This window comes from Lepidochelys kempii, chromosome 9, assembly GCF_965140285.1.
Source record: "Lepidochelys kempii isolate rLepKem1 chromosome 9, rLepKem1.hap1, whole genome shotgun sequence".
In the NCBI taxonomy this organism is placed as follows: Eukaryota; Metazoa; Chordata; order Testudines; family Cheloniidae; genus Lepidochelys; species Lepidochelys kempii.
The window spans coordinates 99,951,329-99,975,202 of NC_136388.1; the positions used below are offsets into that span (position 1 = coordinate 99,951,329).

The 23,874-nt window shown below is 49.0% G+C and overlaps 1 protein-coding gene across 8 annotated transcripts in view; it reads right to left on the reverse strand.

Annotated features, from left to right (window-relative positions):
• Positions 1 to 23,874, reverse strand: part of DOCK11 (dedicator of cytokinesis 11) — a 132,138-nt gene that overhangs the window by 37,694 nt on the left and 70,570 nt on the right. For 7 of the 8 annotated variants that reach the window (XM_078854289.1, XM_078854285.1, XM_078854286.1 and 4 more), the window contains exons 23-38: positions 22,533 to 22,622; positions 20,043 to 20,161; positions 16,730 to 16,799; positions 16,517 to 16,642; positions 15,733 to 15,804; positions 15,166 to 15,312; positions 13,144 to 13,227; positions 12,541 to 12,652; positions 8,739 to 8,917; positions 7,440 to 7,556; positions 6,016 to 6,091; positions 4,637 to 4,749; positions 2,875 to 2,986; positions 1,754 to 1,820; positions 1,169 to 1,216; positions 358 to 500 (exon numbers count right to left, since the gene is read on the reverse strand). In XM_078854289.1, coding sequence (XP_078710415.1) covers positions 358 to 500; positions 1,169 to 1,216; positions 1,754 to 1,820; positions 2,875 to 2,986; positions 4,637 to 4,749; positions 6,016 to 6,091; positions 7,440 to 7,556; positions 8,739 to 8,917; positions 12,541 to 12,652; positions 13,144 to 13,227; positions 15,166 to 15,312; positions 15,733 to 15,804; positions 16,517 to 16,642; positions 16,730 to 16,799; positions 20,043 to 20,161; positions 22,533 to 22,622 — 1,675 coding nt within the window. The remainder of the gene's footprint in view (positions 1 to 357; positions 501 to 1,168; positions 1,217 to 1,753; positions 1,821 to 2,874; positions 2,987 to 4,636; positions 4,750 to 6,015; positions 6,092 to 7,439; positions 7,557 to 8,738; positions 8,918 to 12,540; positions 12,653 to 13,143; positions 13,228 to 15,165; positions 15,313 to 15,732; positions 15,805 to 16,516; positions 16,643 to 16,729; positions 16,800 to 20,042; positions 20,162 to 22,532; positions 22,623 to 23,874) is intronic. The other variant, XM_078854287.1, reaches the window with a different exon arrangement.

Genomic DNA, 23,874 nt, shown 5'->3' on the forward strand with positions numbered 1-23,874 from the left:
GCTGGGGATCTGCACGGGGCGAATGGCCAAACGCCATGCAGGATGCAGCATTCCTGTCTGTTCTGATCACTGACACCAGAGCACCACCTGTCCCTACTGGCAACCAGGAAGCGGAAGCGAGACTGGAAGAGGAAAATTCCATCTACAGACTAAACAGGGGTGATTTTTAACACACCCTTTGGCCTGAAGCCCCTGCCACTCCCCGCAGTTCAAAGGGCTGCAGGGAAGCGAGGGGATCAGTGGAAAGATGCAAAGCCAAGCAGCCTGACGCAACAAAAGGGAAGTGACGTCACAAGTGGCAGCATGCAATCGTCTAATACGATCAACCGACGTTACCAGCTCCGTCTCTGTACATACTGTGATTGAGCGTAAATGAACTTTCCAAGCTGGTCAGGTGCTGTAGCCGGGCCTGCATGAGGCCAGCCCTGCTGCGAAGGGCAGGCATTGTCTGCGACTTCCTGTCAACTCCAACATGCTTTGATAACCAGGCATCGTGAACCCTGAAAGGAGAACCCAAGATGCAGACTGGGATGGGCCAGTGGCACTGGGCTGGCATCATTACCATTGGAGTGTGAAGCAGGGAGACCTGAGTCCAATCTGCTTGTTAAGCTCATGCCAACACACAGGAGGGCTTAAAGTGGCACCTGGGGCAGGCAACAAAAAAACCAACAGGGATGGCCTGTCCCTGCTTGCCCAATGGAGCACTGTGCCAAGTAGCCCCACTGGCAGGTGTGTCCCTAAAACTAGAGAATAACCAGCTTTGCAGCACCTCCAAGCATCAGGTCCAGAGCCAGATGTGTGAACTGAGAACCACCACTTGTATTTCAAAGCTTGCAGCTTCACTCTAGCAGAAATCTATAAAAATAAATCTCAGCCAAGGGCTGGAAGGATCAGACAAACGGCTGGGAAGTTGAGCTTTACCAGTGAGAGCTGAAGTTGCCCTCTGCTGAGCCGGAGGAAAAGTGAGACCACTGAGAGAAGTGTAGCTTCCCTTCTCTGCTAAAAGCAGAAGGAAGCCCCGCACTTCCTCTCCCTGGACGGGGTGAGCAGGGCTCTCCAACAGCTCCCTCTCCGCACTGGACATGAGTGCTCCCCTGTTCATTCTCATGTAGCCACCATGGGGCAGGTGGTGTGGGGGAAGAAACCACTAGCAAAAAGAGAACTATACCTGGCTATATTTCTCTTCCCTGCGTATCTGAAGTGGAATAAACAGACTCTAGAAAGAAAAACATTGTAAATGTCAGGAAGGATACCGAGCTGTTTCACTTTAACCAGTACATGTCTGCGTGCGTGGGTTTGGGTGTCTGTATTTTAAACCTGTGCTCAGCATGTAGGCCCTCAGCCCCTCCAAACACACTCCTATCTACTCACCCATCTGTGCCGCCAGACACAATAGAAAGTGAGACCGTGCTGGTATTTCCAGGGCCTTTGATGCGATCACCTTCTCTGCTCTTATGCAATGGAACGCTCTTCGCACAGAATCAGTGCTGATCACAGTCAGCTTGCCAGCCTGGCCTCACGGGGCTACCTGTTACCCTACAGTCTGCAATGGCTGATCCTAGATCATGTCTCATGTGATGCAATATTATACCAAAAGACTTTTCTACCTCCTGGTAAGCTGCATCTCGTGTGGAACGGAGGAGCATGTACCGTGTGCAGTGCATGGAGGGATGGTTTCATTTTACCTACCTATGTTATATAACAAACGTATCATGCACACTTCGAAGCATAGATACAATCTCCTGATACTTACTCCAGAAGTACGAGGACATTTATCAGCTCATGGGGTGATATTTTGTTCCAATAGGCGAGAAGTGTATCTGAAAATGAAACAAACCCGCTAAGAATGTATAACATTTAAGACCGTCACAGGGGGTCTTTGCAGGCTAAATCAGCCTGTGACCAGTGGCCCATGGAAATCTATCTTTGCAGCCACACAACCATGTGTTTTTTCATACTGGCCATTTGATTCTTTACCTCCCTGGAGGCCTTTGCCCAAGCCTGCTCGTCCAATGCAATGGGGCAGGAAGCTGCAGTGAACGTGTTTCCAGCCGTGGAGGGGAACAGCCCCTCAGCTGCCCTCCTCCTGCAGTCAGGGTCAGATGCTCACCTTCCCCACAGATGGATTTTTGAAAATGATGAAATAAGACAGAGCAGAGCAAGTCTGGGATCTGCCTGTCTCCCCAGTCATGGATGTGGTACCCGCAGGCTCGTCTTCTTTCCTGTGATGGGAGCTCCTCTACCTAACCAAGCTCCAGCTGGGATCCCTCTGCTCCCCCCTCAACTCAGCAGTGTGGGAAGGGCTGGAGTTCGCAGCCCTTGATTCTAGTCCTAGGCCTCGGCAGCCCCAGCTGACTGTGGGAGACAGCTGGGCTTAGCAAGGGGAGGTGCAGCCCTCCCCCCAGAAATGAGTTCACTTACTGTACATTTCTGGTAACACGAGGGCCAGCCAATGAAAACAGAGGGCACGTAACTTCTGTGATGCCCCAACGCACCCTGCTACAATATACGGTATGGAGACCATCCGACCAACGGTGCTTTACCAGACGCTGGGTCCATGCTGGTGTCTGAGTGGCACAACCTTGGGTGGAGGGCGAAGAGAGTGTCTAACTCCCAGCAGCCTCTCTAGGGCTACCTGTGGGCAGCACTGCAGAATCTCCAAGATCTCTGCAGCACTGGGGGCGTCCCCTCCTGCCCCCCACACCGGGGCCTGTCAGGTGAGGAAGTGTATGGCTGCTTCTGGTGGCCCTGCATTGCCTCTGTGCTGGGGGAGATCCCCTCGCCTTTACGGCTGCTACACGCCATGGCATACAGGGGCTGTGGTAGGGAGCAGACCCATCTCCCTAAGCACACAGTTCGGTGAGTGTCACTAACCTTCAGAGACCATTTTAATGACGTAGAGGTAGCACATTAGGAGACTCCTGATCTCATACTGGTCCAGCCTACTGTGATGGGACACGTTACTCCTCGTGGAACTTCTCCGGCTCTAATCACCACAAAAATACATGTTAGAAAACCATCCTGCAGCACAGAGAGCCGGGTCCCTGCTTTGAATGTAGCCTAAGCTGCCCCGACCCGAGGCTGCTTCCACCTGATGGCTAACTGGTGGCCGAGGTGAAATATGCTGGTGGCTGCAATCTGCGTGTGAGGGGCGGGATGTTCCCATGTCACCCAAGCCACTGTGAGAACGGGCAGGAACTGGTACTTGCCGGGGTCTCGGCTGACTGAAGGGGAATGACGAGTGAACGATCCCTGCCATGGACCGAGTGCAGAATGGAACTGCACACACCCTCTCAGCTCCCTGGGCCAGTCAGTTCTGGCTGAAGCCCCACACAGGGATTTTTTTGGTTTGTTTTTTTTTTAGCTGAGCCCCAGGCTCATAAAGAATGGACAGAAATTTTTAGTTTCTGATTGATTCTGGAACAGGCTAGGGACATGAGTCACTGCACAACACAGAATGAGCATCACGCTGTTCGTATGTGCCAAATTCAACCTACTAAATCTGCACACGACTCAGTGCTGGAAAACAGGAGGTGCACAAATGGCATCAGAGAACATTCCACATACTATACCATGTAGCTCTAAAGACATGCACCTTTGTTGCTGGAAAACTGAACCCTGGTACATCACGTCTATTAACAGAGAACTATTTTTTGGGTACTCTGAAAAACAAAGAGGACTCCTGGCTAACAAGGGTCCCTCGAGAAGAACTGTGCGAATACCAACACTACTTGCTGCAAAACAGAGTTGGATGTTCTCTCCAATGGAACTTATGCACAAGCGTAATACTTGGCTGACTAGGAATGGTTCAGTGCTCAAGTACTTGACAGAACTGGGGCTTCAGGGCTCTTGGTGGGGATACTGGACCTTCACCAGGCCCCGCCTCTCCCACCGAGAAGCTCTGCAGACTCCCTTCTGAGTATGCACGAGTAGAACCGGTGGCAGCTCCGAGAGCTCGCTCCTGTTGCCTTTTTAGTCACAGAGGCCTGTATTTTTAAAAGAGCACGTAGCAATTCCGTGTCTGCCCCAGGTACATGTGCAAATGCCTGCTGGTCACAGGAAAGCTGGGACAAATCCCCAGTCTCTGTGCATGCAACTTGGGCTCAGGCAGGGAACTTGCATTCTTAAAATTTGGGGCCACATTCTTCCCTGGGTCATTTGACCAACGTTATTTCCTGCAAAGTGAGGTGGTGGCTGCTTTTTAAACAGAGCTGCTTTTCCTACAGCTGTGTCCTCTCAGCGTCTTCTCCCCTGAAAGTGACGATCGTTGGCAGGCAAACACCACGGTGCTCTGCTTTCAGTCCACATACAGAACTCATCAGGCCTTGGTCAAATGTGCAATGACCCACGGAAGTCAATGAGGATGTGTGTGTGCATGTGGACAGCCAATGTTTCTACTCAGGGAGTAGAAACATTCCCTATGAATTCTGACTTTGACCTTTTATAAATCATTCACTGTATTTTAGATATATAGATTAAGGCACAATTAGATCATCTAGTCTGACCTCTATAAAACACAAGTATCATTTTCTGTTTGCTTTAAAACTGGTTTGCAAGAGAATGATCAACATGGTGATTTTTTTTTTTTTGAACAGCCCAAATGTGCTATTGCTTTCTGTCATCCCACATGCATTACGTTTTCCCCGGTGTTGCACTGATCAGGAGAACCCGTTGCCCCTTCCGAACTCAGAGATCCTTTCGAGTCCTCCCTTTTCATACTGTGGCCGTTCGGAAGTGCTGTACCATAGCCTAAAGAAAAAGAACAAACCCACAAAGGCACCGTTAGCGACTACATATCGCTGGGAAGGGGCTTCATGAAAGATGCCCGCGGATGGATACATGACCGGCAGAGAACAAATGGCACGTATCTGAGTGCCCCTGGAGCAACGACTAATCCAGAAAGAATTGAGAAGGGTCAGGCAGAGTGTCCACAAAGACTTACAAACCTTTAAGCAGTTGTTTAACAGAATAGTAGTGTCATGTTCTGGCCCAGCTTCCGTTCCACTTACTCGCACTGAGTAACGCGTTACTCCACTGGTAGTCCCATGGATTTCAGTGTGAGTAAGGGTGTCAGACTCTTCTGGCAATTGATTTGATAACTGTTTAATATTAACAATGGCTCAGTTCCACCAGCCCTTTCTCAGCTCCCGCTGAATTTAGCTGGACTGCAGAGTTTAGCGGACCACCTATCTCCTGAGCATAATGAGGGAAATCTATTCTTTTAATACTTCTCGTAGCTTCCCCCCAAGAACAAAGTCGTTTATAAACATTTAAGAAAAGTTTCCATCTAGCAATAATCACCCGTTGGAGTAATCTCATTGGTTACGATACCGACGCTTAGGACACTGCGGGTATGTCTACACTGCAACTCGAGAGGCGATCCCAGCCCCAAGAGGCAGACCTGCACTAGCTCTAATCTAGCTAGAAGAGCTGAAAAGGGCAGGGAAGCCATGGCAATACTTCAGGCCTTCAGGGAAGGCTGTACAAATCCGCTGGGACCCTAAGTGTACGTACACACACACACCCCGCCCCCCACGTTGTTTGCCTGTGCCGAAGCCTGCGTCGCCGGGTCTTCACTGCTACTTTCAGCTATGCTAACTAGACTGAATTTAGGGTGGGTATGTGTCCGTGAGCTCCATGCATCCCACCTCTGACCACTGCATAGACAGACCCTTGCTACCACGAGCAGTCCTACTGATTTCAACAGAGTTATTCCGTCAAAGCACGGCCAAATCTAGCCCTTGGTAACCTTAAGGACACAAAGTCCCTCCCAAAGGGTGGGCATACTATTGTTCTGGGCAAGGAATGGAGCAGAATTCTGCCATTTTTAATCACTTAAAACTCTGGCCCATTGAAGATGAAGAGGACAGCCCACATTTGAGTAATTGTTCTCCGGTCTCCTTCCTTTCCTTGCTGTGCATTTGGAAGAAAACAAGGAAAGTGCTGTTTGTTTCCACCAGCTGCTTTTAGTTGGTGCTAGTGATGCTTTAATTACACTTTACATAACTCATTTACCTGTATCGTTCTCCACAATTAGACCCGATCTATTTGAGGGGGATGTAAAATTACACAAAAACTCCTCTCTGGATGCCTGCAAAACAACAGGAGAGGTGTGTGATGGAAAAGCAATGTCAAAGTAGAACAGTGATCACCAACTCGATCAGTGCTGAAAACGTGGGCTGAAAAATATCTAGTGTGACTAAAAAGAAAAAAAAAAAAATCTCCTCACTCACTTCTGCCAGGAGGATGAAAACACTGGCAGAGCTGCTCAAAGACTAGTAAAACATTTTAACAAAAGTTTTGTCAAATTTTTTCTCCCCAAGATTTCTGTTGAAATGTTGACCAGCTCTAAAAATTTGATATTTTACTTGCCAGTCTAAAAAAATTACTTGCCCTGAATAACTGGGCAGGGACAATTTGTAAGGCTGAGCTCATCCTGGGGCCAAACTCAGATATGGATATACAACTCCCATTGTAAATCCACATCTGTGCGAGAGCAGGACATGGTTTTACATTAACACATGGCGACAACCCACTTTCCTCAAGCGTAGGGTAGATCTCAAAAGAATGTTATAAACTGCAAATGAAAGGGCGAAGCAATCTCACCTAGCAGTGCAGAGAGATTGATATCAGAGTAGAAAAGGAACGTGAAAGGAACAAAACAAGCGAGATCAAACTGGGCTACGGAAAAGAGAGTGCAGTTATTTGTTTATAAAGCAAAATGGAGCTGGCTACCGGCAAAACATACTAAAAACTGCGGGTAGGGTGACAGAGCTAACGGAAGGGTGGGGTTGGTCCCCGTGGGAAGACCAGGCCCGGTGCTCTTGCGTCAGGGCAGGTGAGCCCAATGGAGCCAGTTCAAGGGGGCAGGGCTACCCCTGGGACTAGAAAGGCCTGCTGGAGGCCAAGAGGAGGAAGAGTGGCTGGGGTAGGTTGTGCCGGGGGAGCGGAACCACAAAGGAGTGGCGCTAACTCTGGTGGTGGGTTCCTGGGACAAGAGACCAGGGGCCCAAGGAGGTGGCTCTGGGGCCGGTGTTCCAGAAGAGAAGCAAAGATGGCTGAGAGCAGAGAACTGGCAGTGAAGCTGAAAGAGCAGGATTACCACAGACCCCTCGGAGGGGAGGCTGTGAAACACTAGGACAAAGGGCAAGCCAAGGAACTGTTTTTGTGTGGAGTGTGCTTATGTTCGGACAAATAAACCTACTTCAAGGAGACTGGTCTGGTGGCGAGTGCTTAAGCTAGGGAAAGCCCTGCTCTATCACGTACGGTGGAGAATGGGAGAGCCTCAATCAGCCCCGAGACAAGGGGAGAGTGAGATGGATCTTTGGTGCCCAGTGAAGAGGGGGAACACAGGGACACTTGGATGGTGACTGCTCTATTTGAGCTAGAAATCCCGAGGAAGAGAACTGCCAATCCTCGGTGCAGGTAGCGTTACTCACAGAATTAGACATGGCCGTGCAGGAGTACAGGGTGTCCCGGCCAGCCACTCGCTGGATATTCTCTAGGAGCAATGCAGCAAGTGGCAGATACAGCTGGGCTATTTTCGCCTGCTGGTTCTGAAAGACAATCAGTGCACAAACTGTTAAGATAACCACCAATCTCTTCAAATGTGGGTGACACAGTTAAGCTCCTCGGCTTCTCCATGATGATCCCTGCTGATTGCAATAGCCTAGAAAGAGTTAGCTACTGCTCCATCACTACCTTTAATATGTTAATTTGCACAACACCCCTATGAGGCAGGAAATATTACTATCCCTCTTTTATAGATGGGGAACAGCAGGGCTAAGTGACACGCCCAACATCACACAGGAAGTATGTGGCAGAACAAGCAATTGAACCTTACTATCCTGACTCCGGCTGCACCCTAAGCCCTAGACCATCCTTCTTCTAAATAAGAGACCTGATTTGCAAGAGCACTGAGTACCCAGTAAATGCCACTGAATTAACGAGTTGTGGCTTTTGTTCCCTTATCTTGCACTGAGAAGGGACAGGGATCTTTTCCTTAATCTCAATGATTATTACAACATGATTTGACAACCACTGAGCACTGCAGCTAAGAGTTTCTAAACTACAGAAGTCAACAGAGATCAGTGAGAAGCAAAACAAACCTGATACCAAATGCTGACTATCTAATTCTCCCGAAAGAGAGAGGAGTTACGCTGGCAGAAATCCTGCATTTGAGAAATCAGTGACAGGAAAGTCATGGGGAAGATAGTTCCAACGTTTAAAAATGTTTTACCATAAAACCACTGGAGTAAGAAAGGCATCATGAACACAATGTAGGCATCTGAAACCAAACCTCACCCAAATCCTTTTATCTTAGTGTGAGATCGACTAGTTAGAAAAACATCAAGCTATCTTAGAGTAATAGAGATTGGTTCTCTCCTCATATTACTGCATATTTAATACGAGGATGTTAAGTTAAATCCTAGTCCAGTAAAGCACATGCTTAACTTTAGGTAGCCCATGGCTAATCACATGCTTAAGTACCTTGTTGAATCAAGGCCTTATCACCTTAATGCTCAATATGGCTAAAACCAATGGGAATAACTAACTGAAGATTAAGCTATTTCCATCTTAAACTTTCCCCACAACACAGTAAAGCTCCTGTCAATTATTCCGAATGGGTCTTTAAAAAGTAATAAAATACTAATGAACTCTGCAAAACCAAAAGTTTGTTGTGTGTCTTTGCATCGCACCCCAAGACACACTGAATCATCAAAATAGTCATGCCTTACCTTGTGCTGGTATCTATTGTCAAACGCATGCTTTATTAACAGATTCTTTAACACAGTGATGGCTGTAAATCTGATCTCATAATTATCCTGCAGAGCAAGAGCCGTTTCCCTCAGCAGCATCCCCACCAAGAAGTGATGCCTGCAATACTCATCGGTTAAATTGTATTCAAGATTTACGTCTGCAACAAAACAGCAAAACACTGAGCAGTGCTCGCAATATTTTGTTTTAGAGAAAGAAAACACAATCATGATATATTCGTAACACAGATGCCGCCCTCTCTGTAAAGCATTCTAGGTTGGCGTGATTCAGGGACTATGAACAGCCCTGGAACTTTTGTAACCATTATTCAATGGAGCAACATTCTGATTAAGACTGAACTAACCACAGGTTTTGCCCACCGACTGCAACCACATTAAAGGTCACAGACACCCACTAGCTCCTCCTGTTTAGATTAAACATTGATATTGGCTTCTCTCTTTCATGACCATGTTTTGGCAGCGCCGGCCCTAAAGGTCCTCAGACAGCCTTATTAAATTTACCTCTCTAGGGTCAGCAGAGTTTTACGGAAGTCCTAGAATCACAGAGAACAGGGATGGAAGAGATTTGCTAAGACCCAGAGATACTTAGCACTTGGGGACTAGCCCACTTGAGGGGTTATCGTCATGACACAGCCTCTTTCGGGGGCTGTTTATGCTACTGAGAACTAACAAGCAAGAGAGAAGCTCAAGCCCTGGAGTGAGTGCTACACTCTGCGGGCGATGGCTAATGGGTGGGGGAATGGGACACTTCATAGCCGTGCTGCCTAGTTACAATAGGCCACTCGGCGCAGTGGCTTGGGAAGGAATCTGCACACTGAGTCCGGGCGCTGGTTTATTTTGCATCCACAATGGCAGTACCGTCTCCTTCAGCCCTGGTCAGACAGCAAAGGAAAGGGTTAAAAGACTCCGGAGTCCCAATATACAAGAGACAGCTTCTTGCGACTCCTGTAGAAGATCAAGCTGCAGGAAGACCTAGAACATACGGGAGGCTCTTGAGGACGTATCTTCCCCGCCCACCCCCTGTCCTTGCTGCTGGTTTAGAACACCAGGCTTTTCAATATGCCCCCGAGGGCCTGGGGAGCTAACCGGGCAGGGGGTTTAATGCCCTGCTTGCCAGAAGCTGCGATGGCTTCACCTCCGCCAGCAGACATCTTTTGCTGTTCCCAACACACTGCCTCTGCAGCTCGGCCACCAAGGAGCAATGCAGCCCAGACTTCCACTGCTTCGGGTGGTTTAACTTCACCATGGCCAGCTCTTGTTGTGCTCTCCTCTAATGCTCGCACACACAGAGTTGGAATATCCCGCAAGCTCCCAGTCTGGTGGACATGACACAACTTGTGTGGCCTTTCCCCAGAGTGGACAGCCACCTTGTTCTTGGCTCAGATGCCTTTTGGACACTCCCGCAAGTGTGGAAGGCTCCCCTGATACACCTGGTTGGGCCTGGGGTGTCTAGACAGCTTTGAAAATCCCAGCCTAGGTTTTCCAACAACTGTATCATGCTGATTACAGAAACAATCGGTATTTTAAATTCTGCTGCTCCATATCATCCAATACACCGTTAACTGAACTGTGAATTCTTGATTAGGAGAAAACAGAAAGCAAGCTGGAGAAACTCTCTAGCATCGATTGTTAGTTGTTTTAGTAAAAGTCTGCGTCTAGCACACACCATGGTTATTTCAGTTAGCTGCGTGCAAGCAAGCGCGTTGATTTGAAGCTGTGTATTTAATTTGACATTAGATGATTCAATGATCCCAGTCGAACCTACCTACTGAAGTGAACCGTTCCACAGCAAATGAAAAAAAATCTAACTAATATGTAAAAAGAAAAGGAACAAATAAAAATACAGCAAAACTGAACAGTATTAAGTAATCCTGCCCTCAGCCTTGGGCAGGGGACAGTCTTGATGGTGTTGTTACACACTGTTCGCACATTAACAACGAGGAGTCCGGTGGCACCTTAAAGGCTAACAGATTTATTTGGGCATAAGCTTTCGTGGATAAAAAACCCACTTCTTCATACATTGTAACTTCTGTTTCTACTAATCTATTGTTTAGCTGGCTGACAGCGACCTGCAGAAACTGGCCAGTGTTAGTTCTGATTACAACAGCAATGCCAAATTCTGATGAAACACAGATGTCTTTCAGGAAACCTACATGGGGAGGGAGGAGATGTGAAAACTGACTTCTTATTATCCCTACCCTGCGAAGCCACAGACAAACTGCTCTGAGATGCCTCTGAGAGATAACGGAGAATGACCCAAAGTGGGCATGGTCTGCATGCGACGTGTCAGCAGACACCACATCCCCTGTTCCCAGCCCTATGCAAACTAGTCTTTCTCTAGTGCGAACACCATACTAAAGGGGTGGTGTGAAGGGTTCTTCCCTTGGTTCAGACAATTCCATACTCCATGAACTCCACCTACAGACAGGCCCACTTCACCACGGACACGCCCCTGTATGCACCTCTGCAAGGGCAGGCAGAATGGGCACATGTTAATGCCACTTCTATCATGTGCACATTTGAGGAGGGGGCTGTGCCACTTTCTCACGTCAGCCAGATCCTGGTGACTGTGGTGAACCGATTCACACTTATTAACATATGCATGTTTTTTTAAAAGGAAGGAAAATAACCTGAATCATAGAATAGAATATCATGGCAGACACTGGCGGCAGTGAACTACAGGGCGGGAGCTTAGTGGCTTTTCATTTTTCAGTCTGAATGCTGCAAGTACAGAGATGTATGTTAACCAAGTCAGAGCATCCCTGTCCTATTGTGTTAACCGTAAGCAGTCAGCAGACATCCCAGTGTGTCACATCTCCTCTCTTTCCCAGCCACTTCCAGCAGTGCATGCTGTTACACTGGGCCAGACAGACAAAAGGCCAGCTTTATGCGAGTGTGACAGAGATTAGTCTGGGCTGGGCCGCTCAGAGAGGTAAGTAATGCGAGAAAACAGACAGGAAGATGCTGATCTGTCCCCAAGCGCTCCAACTGAAGGCAGTTAGTCTTGGAGCTCCCTCGGCGGTAGGGCAGTGCTGTTATCTCCATGGGACAGGTGGGGAACCGAGGAGACATCTACGCTGCAGAAAATCCCATGATAGCGAGTCTCAGAGCCTGCAGACTTGGGCTTGCGGGGCTCAAATGACAGCGCTAACAATAGCCATGCAGCCATTCCGGCTCTGGTTCTGAAGCCCAGAAATGGGGGTAGGGCTCGGAGCCTGAGCAGGAATGTTTACACAGCTGTTTTTAGTGCCCTAGCACCAGCCCTGTGAGCCCGAGTCTGTAGACCTGAGCTTTGAGACTTGCCACCGCAGGTTTGATTCCCCACCCCCCCAAGTATAGATATACCCCGAGGTAGAGAGACCTGGTCACCCATTGAGCCAGTAGGGCATTAAACCAGGTCTCCCGTGTAACAGGCTAGTGCCCCCCACGATGGGAACAGCCATCCTCCTTGGGGACAGAGTTCGGAGGTTGTGGGAAAGGGCAGTTAGCTACACTATATTCAATATAGTTACTGAACCCTGTTCAGAAAACAGAGAGAATTTCTCTAGGGCAGCTCTATGGGTTTATTTAGATGTAGGAAATACAGAACGTGTTGACCAACAGTGTGTCTGTAGTTATGTGGGCCCAGTCACACAGAAACATAAGAATTAAAATGGGGCTCACCGAGGGCATTACAGAAAATTAACACCAAATGTCACCAAGGGAACCCATCAAGGCTGATAAATTAGGGCTCTCTAACCAATTCAATATGAAAAGGACGTACCTTGAACTCTCTGAAGTTTTGGTTTGGCAAAGATCATCGGTAAATTTAAAGGAATGTAATGCTCGTGATTGCAAATTGTTTGCAGAAATTCAAACTTGAATTCAACCAGTATCTGGATAAAAGACATAAGATTTTAGTTGGATTAGCTCACTGCTAGTTGGCATTCAATGTACTTCTTGTTTACCGCTTGCGGAGTTAGGGCAGGGACAGGGTTTGCATGATACCAGCTTGGTCTCCATAGTATCAGTAACCGATTAGGGCTGGTTTATATCCTGCTTCCTTTGTCTCTCCAGTCATTATAAGCCACTGTGACCGCCTGTCCTCTGCTACCCTGCTCTTTGTCTCCCATACCCTCTCTTGCTACCCTGGGCCTGATACTCCCTAGCGTCTCTGGAGTTTGGTTGCTCCAATTCTCTCAGGTTGTTTGAAAATTTAGAACAGTATTGGTGCTCTTGGAGACACCTCTACACTTAGCTGATATTGCAGCAATTGTGTCCATATGGCAGCCAATTACAGTGCAAAATAATTACCGCAAAGCTCTGGTTGATGCTGACAAATAACGCCCCACCCCCAACACGCGATCACAATAAATCCAACGCTCACCTTAGGGTCTTTGCGGCCAAATCCAGAAACATAGTCATTTATCAAGTTAAAAATAAACCCTCTGTCCATAAATGTCAAGCAGCGCTGCAGAAAGCACAGTGAAGCATGTCAGCAATCATTAGAAAAGAACGTCACCATCCTAAATCTTCTCTACACCCCAAGAGTCAATTCACCAAGAGTCCTGCCAAGAGTCAAGTCCTTCTGCAGGGCTACTCAAGTCCCATGTGATCTATAAACTTTTTTCTCTGAAATGTACTGGATGATCTCACTTCAGCCTTGAAGGGGCAAGAGAAACATTAAATGTGTGACAGGTTTCAGAGTAGCAGCCGTGTTAGTCTGTATTCGCAAAAAGAACAGGAGGACTTGTGGCACTTTAGAGACTAACAAATTTATTTGAACATAAGCTTTCGTGAGCTACGGCTCACTTCATCAGATGCATTCAGTGGAAAATACAGTGGGGAGATTTTATATAAACAGAGAACATGAAACAATGGGTCAACTGCTGGAAATGGCCCGCCTTGATTACTACTACAAAAGGTTTTTTTTCCTCTCCTGCTGGTAATAGCTCACCTTACCTGATCACTCTCGTTACGGTGTGTATGGTAATGTTGGATCATATTAAAGTAGTTCTGTATTAAAATCACAAATGAGTTTGATTCCCCATAGTTTAAATTTAAATTCCAGGATATTACTGATTAAGAGGTCTCTTGGTTTTTGGTGCTGTTTCTCTCCCTCCGTGTGTGAAACTTGCAAGCTGCTAATTGTGTCAGTACATTCTAAGACAGCGTCTGTTCTCAAAGCAATTCTTTGTAACAACAACTACTCACACAGAGAGAGACTCAAAGCAATACTCATTCAGTTATTATCCACACCAAGCATCCATCCACATACATCCTCTATCTCTATTTTAATCACAATTGTTAACAAAGCGAGATGAATACAACAATAGAAACAGCACCCAGAGACTCCCCGCCCTTTTGTTGTATTCATCTCGCTTTGTGATTAAAACAGAGATAGAGGACGTATGTGGATGGATGCTTGGTGTAGATAATAACTGAATGATCAGGGAGGTGCCAGCCTAAGAATCCAGTGTCCATCAGCCGAAGAAGGCATCAAGTGGAAATAACCAGAGGACCCCCGGAGGGCAGACTGGAATCCACCCAACATTCTCAAGGATGGGAGAACCAAAGAACAAGATAACATCTGGCAGCACTGAGTCGTCAGGAATGTGCCATCTGCTGACTGATTCAGCAACAGCATGATGAAGCAATTCCCACAGACTGGCATAGGAAGAAACTCCTATAACAATGGACTCTAGAAAGTGAGAACTTTGGGGTCTGATTCTGCAAACCAACTTCCAGGAGCATCAGATGAGCATCTGACGAGGCCCTGCTCCCTCCTCATGTCCAGGCCACCTGGCCAGTGGCTTGGCACAAGCAACTCTAAGGCTGGTAACTATGATAACAACCTTGCAGAACCTGTGTGTGTGTGTTTGTATGAATGAATGTGTGAATAAATATGAGATTGAATGGAATGTTATAGCTATAACTAACTGCTTACTATGATTCTTTCTGTATTCACAATAAATGTGGTATTTTGCCTTTTCCCCTTTAATAAGATCCTGCTGGTTTTTATTTTATTGGTATAACAGTAACACCCACTGTTTCCATGTTCTCTGTGTATATAAAATCTCCCCACTGTATTTTCCACTGCATGCATCCAATGAAGTGAGCTGTAGCTCACGAAAGCTTCTGCTCAAATAAATTAAATGTGCGCGCACTCATTTTAATCAAAGCTTTGGCACAGCTGCTAGGTATGATGGCAGGCCCCATATTAAAAGTGGAGAGTCCTCATTGCTTCTTACCTGCAACAAAAGCTAACCATGACAGAAAGAGCCGGAGTCACTGGACCTGCAAGGATGACGCAGCCAAGCCATGTTTGCCTGGCTTGTGAATTCACAGCCTGTTCAGTGCTAGCTGTCTTTTATTTATTTAGCCTGGGAGAGAGCAGGAAATGACTGACCTTCAGGAAGTTGGCCAAGCTAAAGCTGACACTCCTTGACTCCTCGGGGATTTCACTGTAGCGAATAGTCACGTGGGGAATTAGGGCAAGAAGCAGCGACTGTAAAACCCGATGGTAGGATTCAGGAAACCGCTGGGCTCTGGGAAGCTGAAACCAAACACAAACCACAGTGCACAATCAGGTCTGAGAGGCGTCACTGTGCAAGCTCCCTTTAATCACTCACAGAAAGAAATGTTGAGCTACACACCAGAAAATAATGTGGCGGGGACACTACAGGAGAATAGCCTACTACTGCTACCAACTAACAGAGCTACTCCTTTAGCTCAAGTACAGGAGGTCTGTGCTGCACTGACCATAAGAAAAAGACCACAAATGTTTACAGCGACATAAAGTTACAATGGAGGGGAAGTGAGGAGAGAGAAGAAAAAAGAATCTGGCTGGGAGTTTTCTGGTTTGTTTAGAAAGATTTACACTTTTTTTTTTTGAAGATCAAGTTTGCAAAGTAGCTGTCTGAATGAATATTGCCTTGTGACATCTCTCGTACGGGTCATGGGCAGTCACGCTTACCTTGATTTTGTTTTCCTCTAACAGGTACATTGCCATCGACTTTGCCAGCGCTTCAAAGAAAAACCAGGAGTACTAGAACAAAGAAATGGAGGTCAGTTCAATCTCCCAGTAAGATCGAGCGCATTGGTCTGAATCAGAAAATGCAGGACTGTAATGACTGGAGGAGTAATACGAATGACCGTTTAAACCAAGCGCATCCCTGAAATCAACGGGTCTCCCTCAGGTGCAAGGGTCTGCCTGGAGAAGATCCACTTGGAGGAGCAGGGGCTGTGTTGAAGTTGCAAAGGCACATAGGAAGGGCCAGCTGATGCCACCGGGGCTGGAATGGGGGGTAAGGCAGCGCGTGACTGGGTCCAAAGAACGTTACGCATGGACAGAGGGAGAGCACAGAAAGGGCAGTGTTCCTAGGCTACAGGAGGCAGAAATGTGGGGTCTCCCGGGGAATGCAAAATCAGCACTGTAAGGAACACTCCCCCTGAGTGGAGTCTGGAAAGGAGCGAGATTGTACGTCAGCTGAACGAGTACACTTGCACACGGAGAAATCCACAAGGTGCATCATACTAGGAATCACAGTCACAGCTGTCCCTCCAGCAGGGAGAGCAGGGATCAGTGTCTGCTAGGAGGGGGGCCTGGGAACAGATTACAAAGGCTTGCCCGGGCACACTGAGGCTCTGATCCTGTGGATGGGTTTGAGAGGGCAGAAGCGGCTTTGTAACATGGAGCCCCTGACCTTTCCCCCTTTCTTCTCCGACAGTTTATAGTAAATGGCCAGCTACCCCTTTACCTTGAGCAGCTTATTGATGGCTAGAAAATCTGCTGACTGCTTGAGCACTGTGGCCATTGCGATGGCCAGGATTTCATGGGTCGTCTTCACATGTGAGGCACTGGGTCTCTCTGCACGGAAGCCATACTACAAAGGAACAGGGACATCGTCAGGCCAGTGAGGTGCTTTCTCGCAGTGAGGAATTTACCAGACCAGAGCATGGTCCTGACTGACCTTTATGAAGGACCGTAAGTAATGATCTAGACCTTCCTCATGGCACTTGGACACGATGTGGAGAAGAACCCTACAAAAACAAACCATAGGGTTCTGCTCACTACAGAGCACTCGGTGATGTGCAAGGCTTAGCTCATCCAGCTGGCGAACAGAGAGCATTCGGGCTTCATCCGACTACAACAGTAGCCTAGCAGCCAGAGGCCCTGCGGCTGGTGTGATCAGACACATCTCCTGAGTCTGAGCCCTTTGGCAGGAGGAGGTTCATCCCAGAGACATTCTAGCCCGACGGAATGCCCTCAAACTCCAGTGGGGGTGAGAGAGAGGGGGCTAGGGCATGCCAGAGGCCACCCTGCCCTCTACTCCCAATGTGTGCAAGCCTGCAGCGTTTGGCGAAACTTTATGGGCCTGATTCTGCTCTCTGACTGGTGTAAGTCACAAGGCGCTGCAGCGGAGAGGCAGCGGTGTCACAAGTGAACCAGGCCCCAGAGATGTTTAACACACCACTTGGTTTACTTGCATTTTGACTGGGCCTTAGATCACCAGGAGCAAAAGCTGTTTTAAAAAGCAACTTTACTATTCACTGCTAGGCCTGGGGTTTCCTCTCTGCGTCTCTCTCAGCTGGGGCAAGAGAGACCTGCAGCCCAGCCAGCTGCCCTCTGGCTTTCACCCCCTCGCCCAGACTGGGGCTTGCAAACACTGCAAAGGGATTTTCAAATTCCAACACAAGCTAGTTTTCACTGGAGATTTAAAACCTGTGGAACCTTCCCACTGGCCCTGGGAACCTATTTTTTCTCAAAATTGAAATCAACCCAGCAGAGTCATTGGAAGGGGCCAGCTGAGCAACGTCCACCCGCATTCCTCTTCGCACTGAGTCTTCTCCTCCAGACCCTTCTGCCAGGAACACTCCATGGCTCCACTCCCCAGTAACCTCTCCAAACCCTTTCCTCCTGAATGACTCTTCTGCACAGGGGCGGCGAGATGTATGGGCCCATGGTGCCCGCACTACACCAATATGCCAGCATGGGGGCCCGACTCCACCGAAGTTCAGAGCTGGGTCTCTCCTGCCGCCCCCGGGCGATTTAAAAGGGCCCCCACTGCCATCACCAGCAGCGCAACGGGGCAAGGGCACCGTCCTGCCCGCCCGCTCCACTTCTGGAAGCAGCCGGCATGTCCTTGTAGCCCCTGGGGGGGCATCTCCACATGCTGCCCCCGCCCTGAGCTGTGGCCAGTGGGACCTGCAGGAGCAGTGCCTGTGGGCAGCGGCACCTGGAGACCCTTCCGGCCCCTGGCCTACGAGCTGCTGTCAGTGGGGGGTGTGGGTTGCTTTCGGGAGCTGCCCAAGGTAAGCACTGCACCCCTCTTCCAGCTCCTACACCCCTGCGCCAGGCCAGACCCCACAACCAAACTCCCTCCCAGAGCCCGCCCCCGCACCCCAAACCCCTGCGCCAGGTCAGACCCCACAACCAAACTCCCTCCCAGAGCCCGCCCCCTGCACCCCAAACCCCCGCGCCAGGCCAGACCCCACAACCAAACTCCCTCCCAGAGCCCGCCCCCTGCACCCCAAACCCCTGCGCCAGGCCAGACCCCACAACCAAACTCCCTCCCAGAGCCTGCCCCCTGCACCCCAAACCCCTGCGCCAGGTCAGACCCCACAACCAAACTCCCTCCCAGAGCCCGCCCCCTGCACCCCAAACCCCCGCGCCAGGCCAGACCCCACAACCAAACTCCCTCCCAGAGCCCGCCCCCTGCACCCCAAACCCCTGCGCCAGGCCAGACCCCACAACCAAACTCCCTCCCAGAGCCTGCCCCCTGCACCCCAAACCCCTGCGCCAGACCAGACCCCACAACCAAACTCCCTCCCAGAGCGTGCCCCCTGCACCCCAAACCCCTGCGCCAGGCCAGACCCCACAACCAAACTCCCTCCCAGAGCCTGCCCCCTGCACCCCAAACCCCTGCGCCAGGCCAGACCCCACAACCAAACTCCCTCCCAGAGCCTGCCCCCTGCAACTCCTCCTGCACCCCAACCCCTTGCCCCAGTCCAGAGCCTGCCCCCTGCACCCTCTCCCATACCCCAACCCCCTGCCCCAGCCCAAAGCCCGCACCCAAACTCCCTCCCAGAGCCTTAGGCAGGGGAGTGGGGTAGCAGGACTCGGACCCGCACCGCCAATGTTATACAAACCTGCCACCCCTGCATCTTAACCATAAGCTGTGTATTAAGGGGAATGAGACTTTATACATGGCCATGCAGCACCATGCACGTTCAGCACGAGGATCCATGGGTCATAGAATCATAGAATATCAGGGTTGGAAGGGACCTCAGGAGGTCATCTAGTCCAACCCCCTGCTCAAAAGCAGGACCAATCCCCAATTAAATCTTGAACCTGGGGCCCCTGGGTCGCCGGGCAGCCTTCATATCCCAACAGCCATCCAGCAGCTTACTAGCACAGGGTGGGCTAAGCGGCTAATGTAATCCTAGCCCCACCAGGGGCACCGTCCACAGGAGTCCTGACTGAAGGAGCGCCTGACCCACCGATTGGCCCAGCTGCACTATTTCAGCCAGAAAGAGGCACAGGAAGTTGGCTGTGCAAGTGGTGAGCTCCTGGCTTCCTGCTACATTGGACCTGCCTTCCAGTCTTGCCTGCTTCCCTGCCTTGTTCCTGCTTCCCTGTCCAGCTCGGGGTACCTGTCCCTGCTCTTCCGGCTCTGACATCCTGCTCAGACCTCGAGGCCTCACCGCCCATGTCCCAGCCCATAACAAGCAGTGCTGTGAAAGTGATTCTTAATAATATTAGAGTCGAACTGATTCTAATTCAGGCTCTAGGACCTGGTGGGAAGTGACAGCTCAGAGTAGACAAGTGACTCTAGTCTCACTCAAACAATGTCAGGATCCTCAAGACAATTAGGGTCAGATTCTGCAAGCTTTACTCATGTTGAGTAACATTTACGCCTGCCCCAAACAGGACCACTCACAAGAGCAAATCCTACCCTGCACAGCTCAGAAAGAGCCTGGCCCTCCAAAAATAAAGTTTTGAAGCCAAGAAGTAAAATAACAAAAGAGGGAGAATCAAATTCCCCTGATCTCTGACTTCATCTCCAAATACTTTTAAATAAAGGCAAGATCTTTTGCTAAAGCAAGCTGACTTCCCGCTCTGTTTTGTGGAGGTCAGTAAGACCTTTAAGAGAAATGTGAGTTGCGGGAATGCTAAGTTTTTTCTTTTTTTGATGATGGAATGTCAGAATTCCTTTGGAAAAGTCTGAATTACAGCCTCATATTTATAATGGAAGAAAGCAGCACTGGTTAGCAGACTCTTACATGGTGCAGTTGACAGCTACTTCATCCTCCTGGCTCACATTTGTGAGGACTCTGAACAGTTGCGTAAGAATTACCGGTAGAAACTGTATCATCACTTGGCTTTCCATGGCGTGCAAACACTAGAATAAAGGTTCAAAACACATGGCTATTAGCCTGATATGTTACAGATGTTGCTCTCTGTTTACTTTGCACAGAATCTTTAGCACCAGTGTAGGCATTAATAAAGGCCAGGCCTCTTCCCAGTTGGAAAGAAGGAAGGAGAGGTTGGAATTACCCAGCCAGCTGCTCACACCAGCAAATGTAAATCATTTCCAGGGCTCATAAATACAACCCTCAGTTGTGCCCGGACAGCTTGAGCGCGGTCTTGGAGCAACTCAGCTGCCTTTACAAGAAGTCACGTGCTCGCTCCGAAGGGCCCCATATATCCAAACGGTTAAAGCTGAAGTTTTGATCCCAACTCTCTTTTTGTGATTAGGGGAAAACTTTCAAAAGCAACTCCGGCACTTTGGTGCCTAACTCCCACTGATGTGCAAGGGTACTCAGGCTCCCAAGTGCCCACTTTTGAACATGGGACTTAGGAGCTTTCGAAAGTTTGACCCTGTGAGTTTAAATATGAACTCACTGACGTCACTCAGCCATTCCCCAGGCCCAAGTCCATATTTAGGGACCTAAATAAAAGTGGCCTCATTTTCAGAGGTGCTAAGCTCTGCCTCAGACATGGACTCCCTCTACAGCCTTGACAATGTGACAACATCTCTGTCTCAGTTTCCCCATCTGTGAAAGAGGCCTATCTCAGGGGGTTGAGGCTTCATTAGATTATGTTTGTAAAGTGTTTTGAACATGGAAACTACTATTTAAGTGCTCGCCATTATTATTAAAAGTGTGATTATTTTTATTCCTTAAACCAATATTTAGATCTATGACATAGATCCAATGATTTTTAACGCTAAATGATCTACCTCTTTGCTATTGAATCACACTTGAAGACAAGTTCTTATCATAAAGCTATCAGAAGGGGTGTACAGAAAGTTTTTGTTCTGTTCAGAAGTTACTGTTTATAAAAACTTGGGCCTGATCCTACAACCCACCTTCCGATTTCAGTGGGATCACTCACTTGCATCAGGATTGGGGTTCCTTTAAAACTAAAATTCAATTCTGAGCTATTGGCCACAGGGGCCAAATTTCACGCTGGCAAAAAAAAAAAAAAAGGTGTACACAGGTTATAAATTTCTGAAAATAAGAGACGACGCTAATCCAAGGGCCTCTTCAGTACCTACAGTAGCTTGAGATTACAGGTGTAATATAAACGATCATTACACCTTTGGGAAATCATTGATGCCAACTAGGTTCAATGTAGCAAACCCACCTGCGATACCAGGAAACATTCTATGCCTTATGTGCCTGTGACATCTGCCAGTCGAGAGAATTACTCCCACGTTTACGGGAAACTGCTGGTATGAATGGGCACTATTTGGACTTTTACCACTAGAGGGCGCCCGGAAGCTGCACAAATGCCTCTACGTTCACACCCTCATAAAAATCAGAATGAACGTGAAAACAGCGGCGAGCATTTCTGAGCGAATCACGCAGGCAGAGAGGAGAGCACACTTCTGAAAGAGCAGAACCCGGGGAACATTAACTCGGGTGAAGGAGGGCGTTGTATTTTAACATGCGCTGCTCAGGAACTCACAAGGACAGTGACCCTGGCCTCATTCTAGTTTTTGAGGGTCTGACCCAATTTCCAATGCTGTCAATGGAAAACTCTTGTCAACATCAGTGGGAGCTGGGTCAGACCCTAATGGGTGCGGAGAGGAGGGTCCTTTCTCACAGGGGCTCCGCCGTTCCCTCAAAACAGACCCTGCTGCAGTGTGTGCCAGACATCTGAGCAGAACCAATTATCTGTGCTGTGCCAGGAGACGCATGGCACTTCACAGCTCGTCGGTCCCTGCATTGAGGCGTTTGCAGTACAAAGAGATAGGGCAGAGGAGGAAATGACATCAGAAAAGGGGGGGGGGGCTTCCCTGACATCAGGGAAGGACTGGACTGGTCTGTAACATAGTGCGCCATTGCGTTTGGTGAACGGTCTCTCTTTAGCTTCTTGATATTTAATTTTAACACAACATGAAGTGGCTACTGAAGCTACGCCCGCCGCCCGCATGTACGGCGCAGATAACGCAGAAGCATTGCGTCATGCGTTCTAGTGACTAGGGACTAATACTGATGAGCGTACGTATACCAGACTTTTAACTCCGGTGATAAGCCACTTACTTTCTCGGCATGGGGCTGCTGACTCACAGGTCTCCAGAGTTACAGATGCACATACTAGAAAGCATTATTGAGATCAGTAACTCTATTACTGTCCCACAGGAGCCTTTAAAGCCCCATGTGCATACTCCACGTGGAATACTTAGTTGTGACTGAGTGACTTGAAAAGCCCTCTGGGTATCCCCCAATGGACTGTAAAAAAGGTCAGGGAAAGACACTGCTCACCTTCAGATATTTAACAAGCTCTCCTGGCACTTCTTGAGCTCCTGCCTGCACCAGCTGGCAGCACTGGAAGAATTTATGCAGGTGCAAGTCCTGAAAGAGAGATGAAAAAACATACAAAATTCAATTACTAAGCCTCAACCATGGTCAGTCTTTCCTACCCCACGTTCCCCAGATCTGCAAACCTACCTCTATCCGCCTCTGCAGCAGTGCCCGGCGCGTGGCGTAGCCTGATCTCAGCCCTGCCAGGTCCTCTTCAACTGCATCCCAGTTCCCTAGAGCCCAGCCCATGCAGAGCCCTGCTCCCTGCCTTTTCAGATGCACACAGAAGCATGGCCACATAGCCACCCTCTTCAAACGACTCCTCTGGCTCCCTGTTCTTCTCAGCATTAGCGCAAAACAGCGGCCTCAGTAGGCTTGCACCAATCTGCATCACAATTGTGTCTTTCTGGCTAGCCCCTCCCCACACAGTCTGCTCAGCATCAGCCTCCTCCTGCCCCTTCTTAGTCCCAGCACTGGTGGGGCAAAAGCTTTCTCCTCCTAGCTCCTAATATTTGAAACAGCCTCGCTGTGTCCGCCTGCCTCACGGATCCCCTCCTTTCTCCCCTGCCTATGTCCCTTCCTTTCTCTCTCCCTCTGATCTTACAGTTTATTAGTGGGGTATTTACCTCTGAAAAGGTTTGGGGGCACAGTTTGTACGAAGGGTGCAGCGTACGTGGGCTTGTGCTGTTGCTACCCACAGTACCACACAGGTAAGAGCGAAAAGCACGCTTAAACATCACAGAAGGCATAAAAAGCCCCAGCGAAAATGAGCCAGCTGCACACCATGGCCAGGTCTACACTTACAAATCTCAGCCTGGCCTAGCTCCGGCACTCAGGGGTGTGAAAAATCCCCACCTCTGAGCACCTAAGCTCTGCTGTCCTATCGTCCGGTGTAGACACAGCTCAGTCGATGGAAGCACGTTGCTGTCACTCAGCAGGGAGGTGGAGTTCCACACCGATGGAAAACCCCTTCCAAGGCTGTGGTCCGCGTCTACACTATAGGGTTATGCTGGCACAGCTCTGGGGCTAGAGTCCCCCTAGTGTCGACACGGCCTTGAATATGGCCCACAACGCCGCAGCATTGCTGCACACACAGTGCAGCTCCCTTGACACTCGCACAGTCACAGCGATGATCTCAGGGTCAGGGTCAGGCGCTGGGGATATGGAACCTGTCATCACGAGTTTGACCTACTCAGGAGGGTCAGGTGAACAATTTTCCATATTTCCTACGAGAAAAGGGGCTTGTGACTCAACGAAGGTTGTTGCGGAAAGTGCTGTCTGGGGCGAAGTGTGACACTTGGTC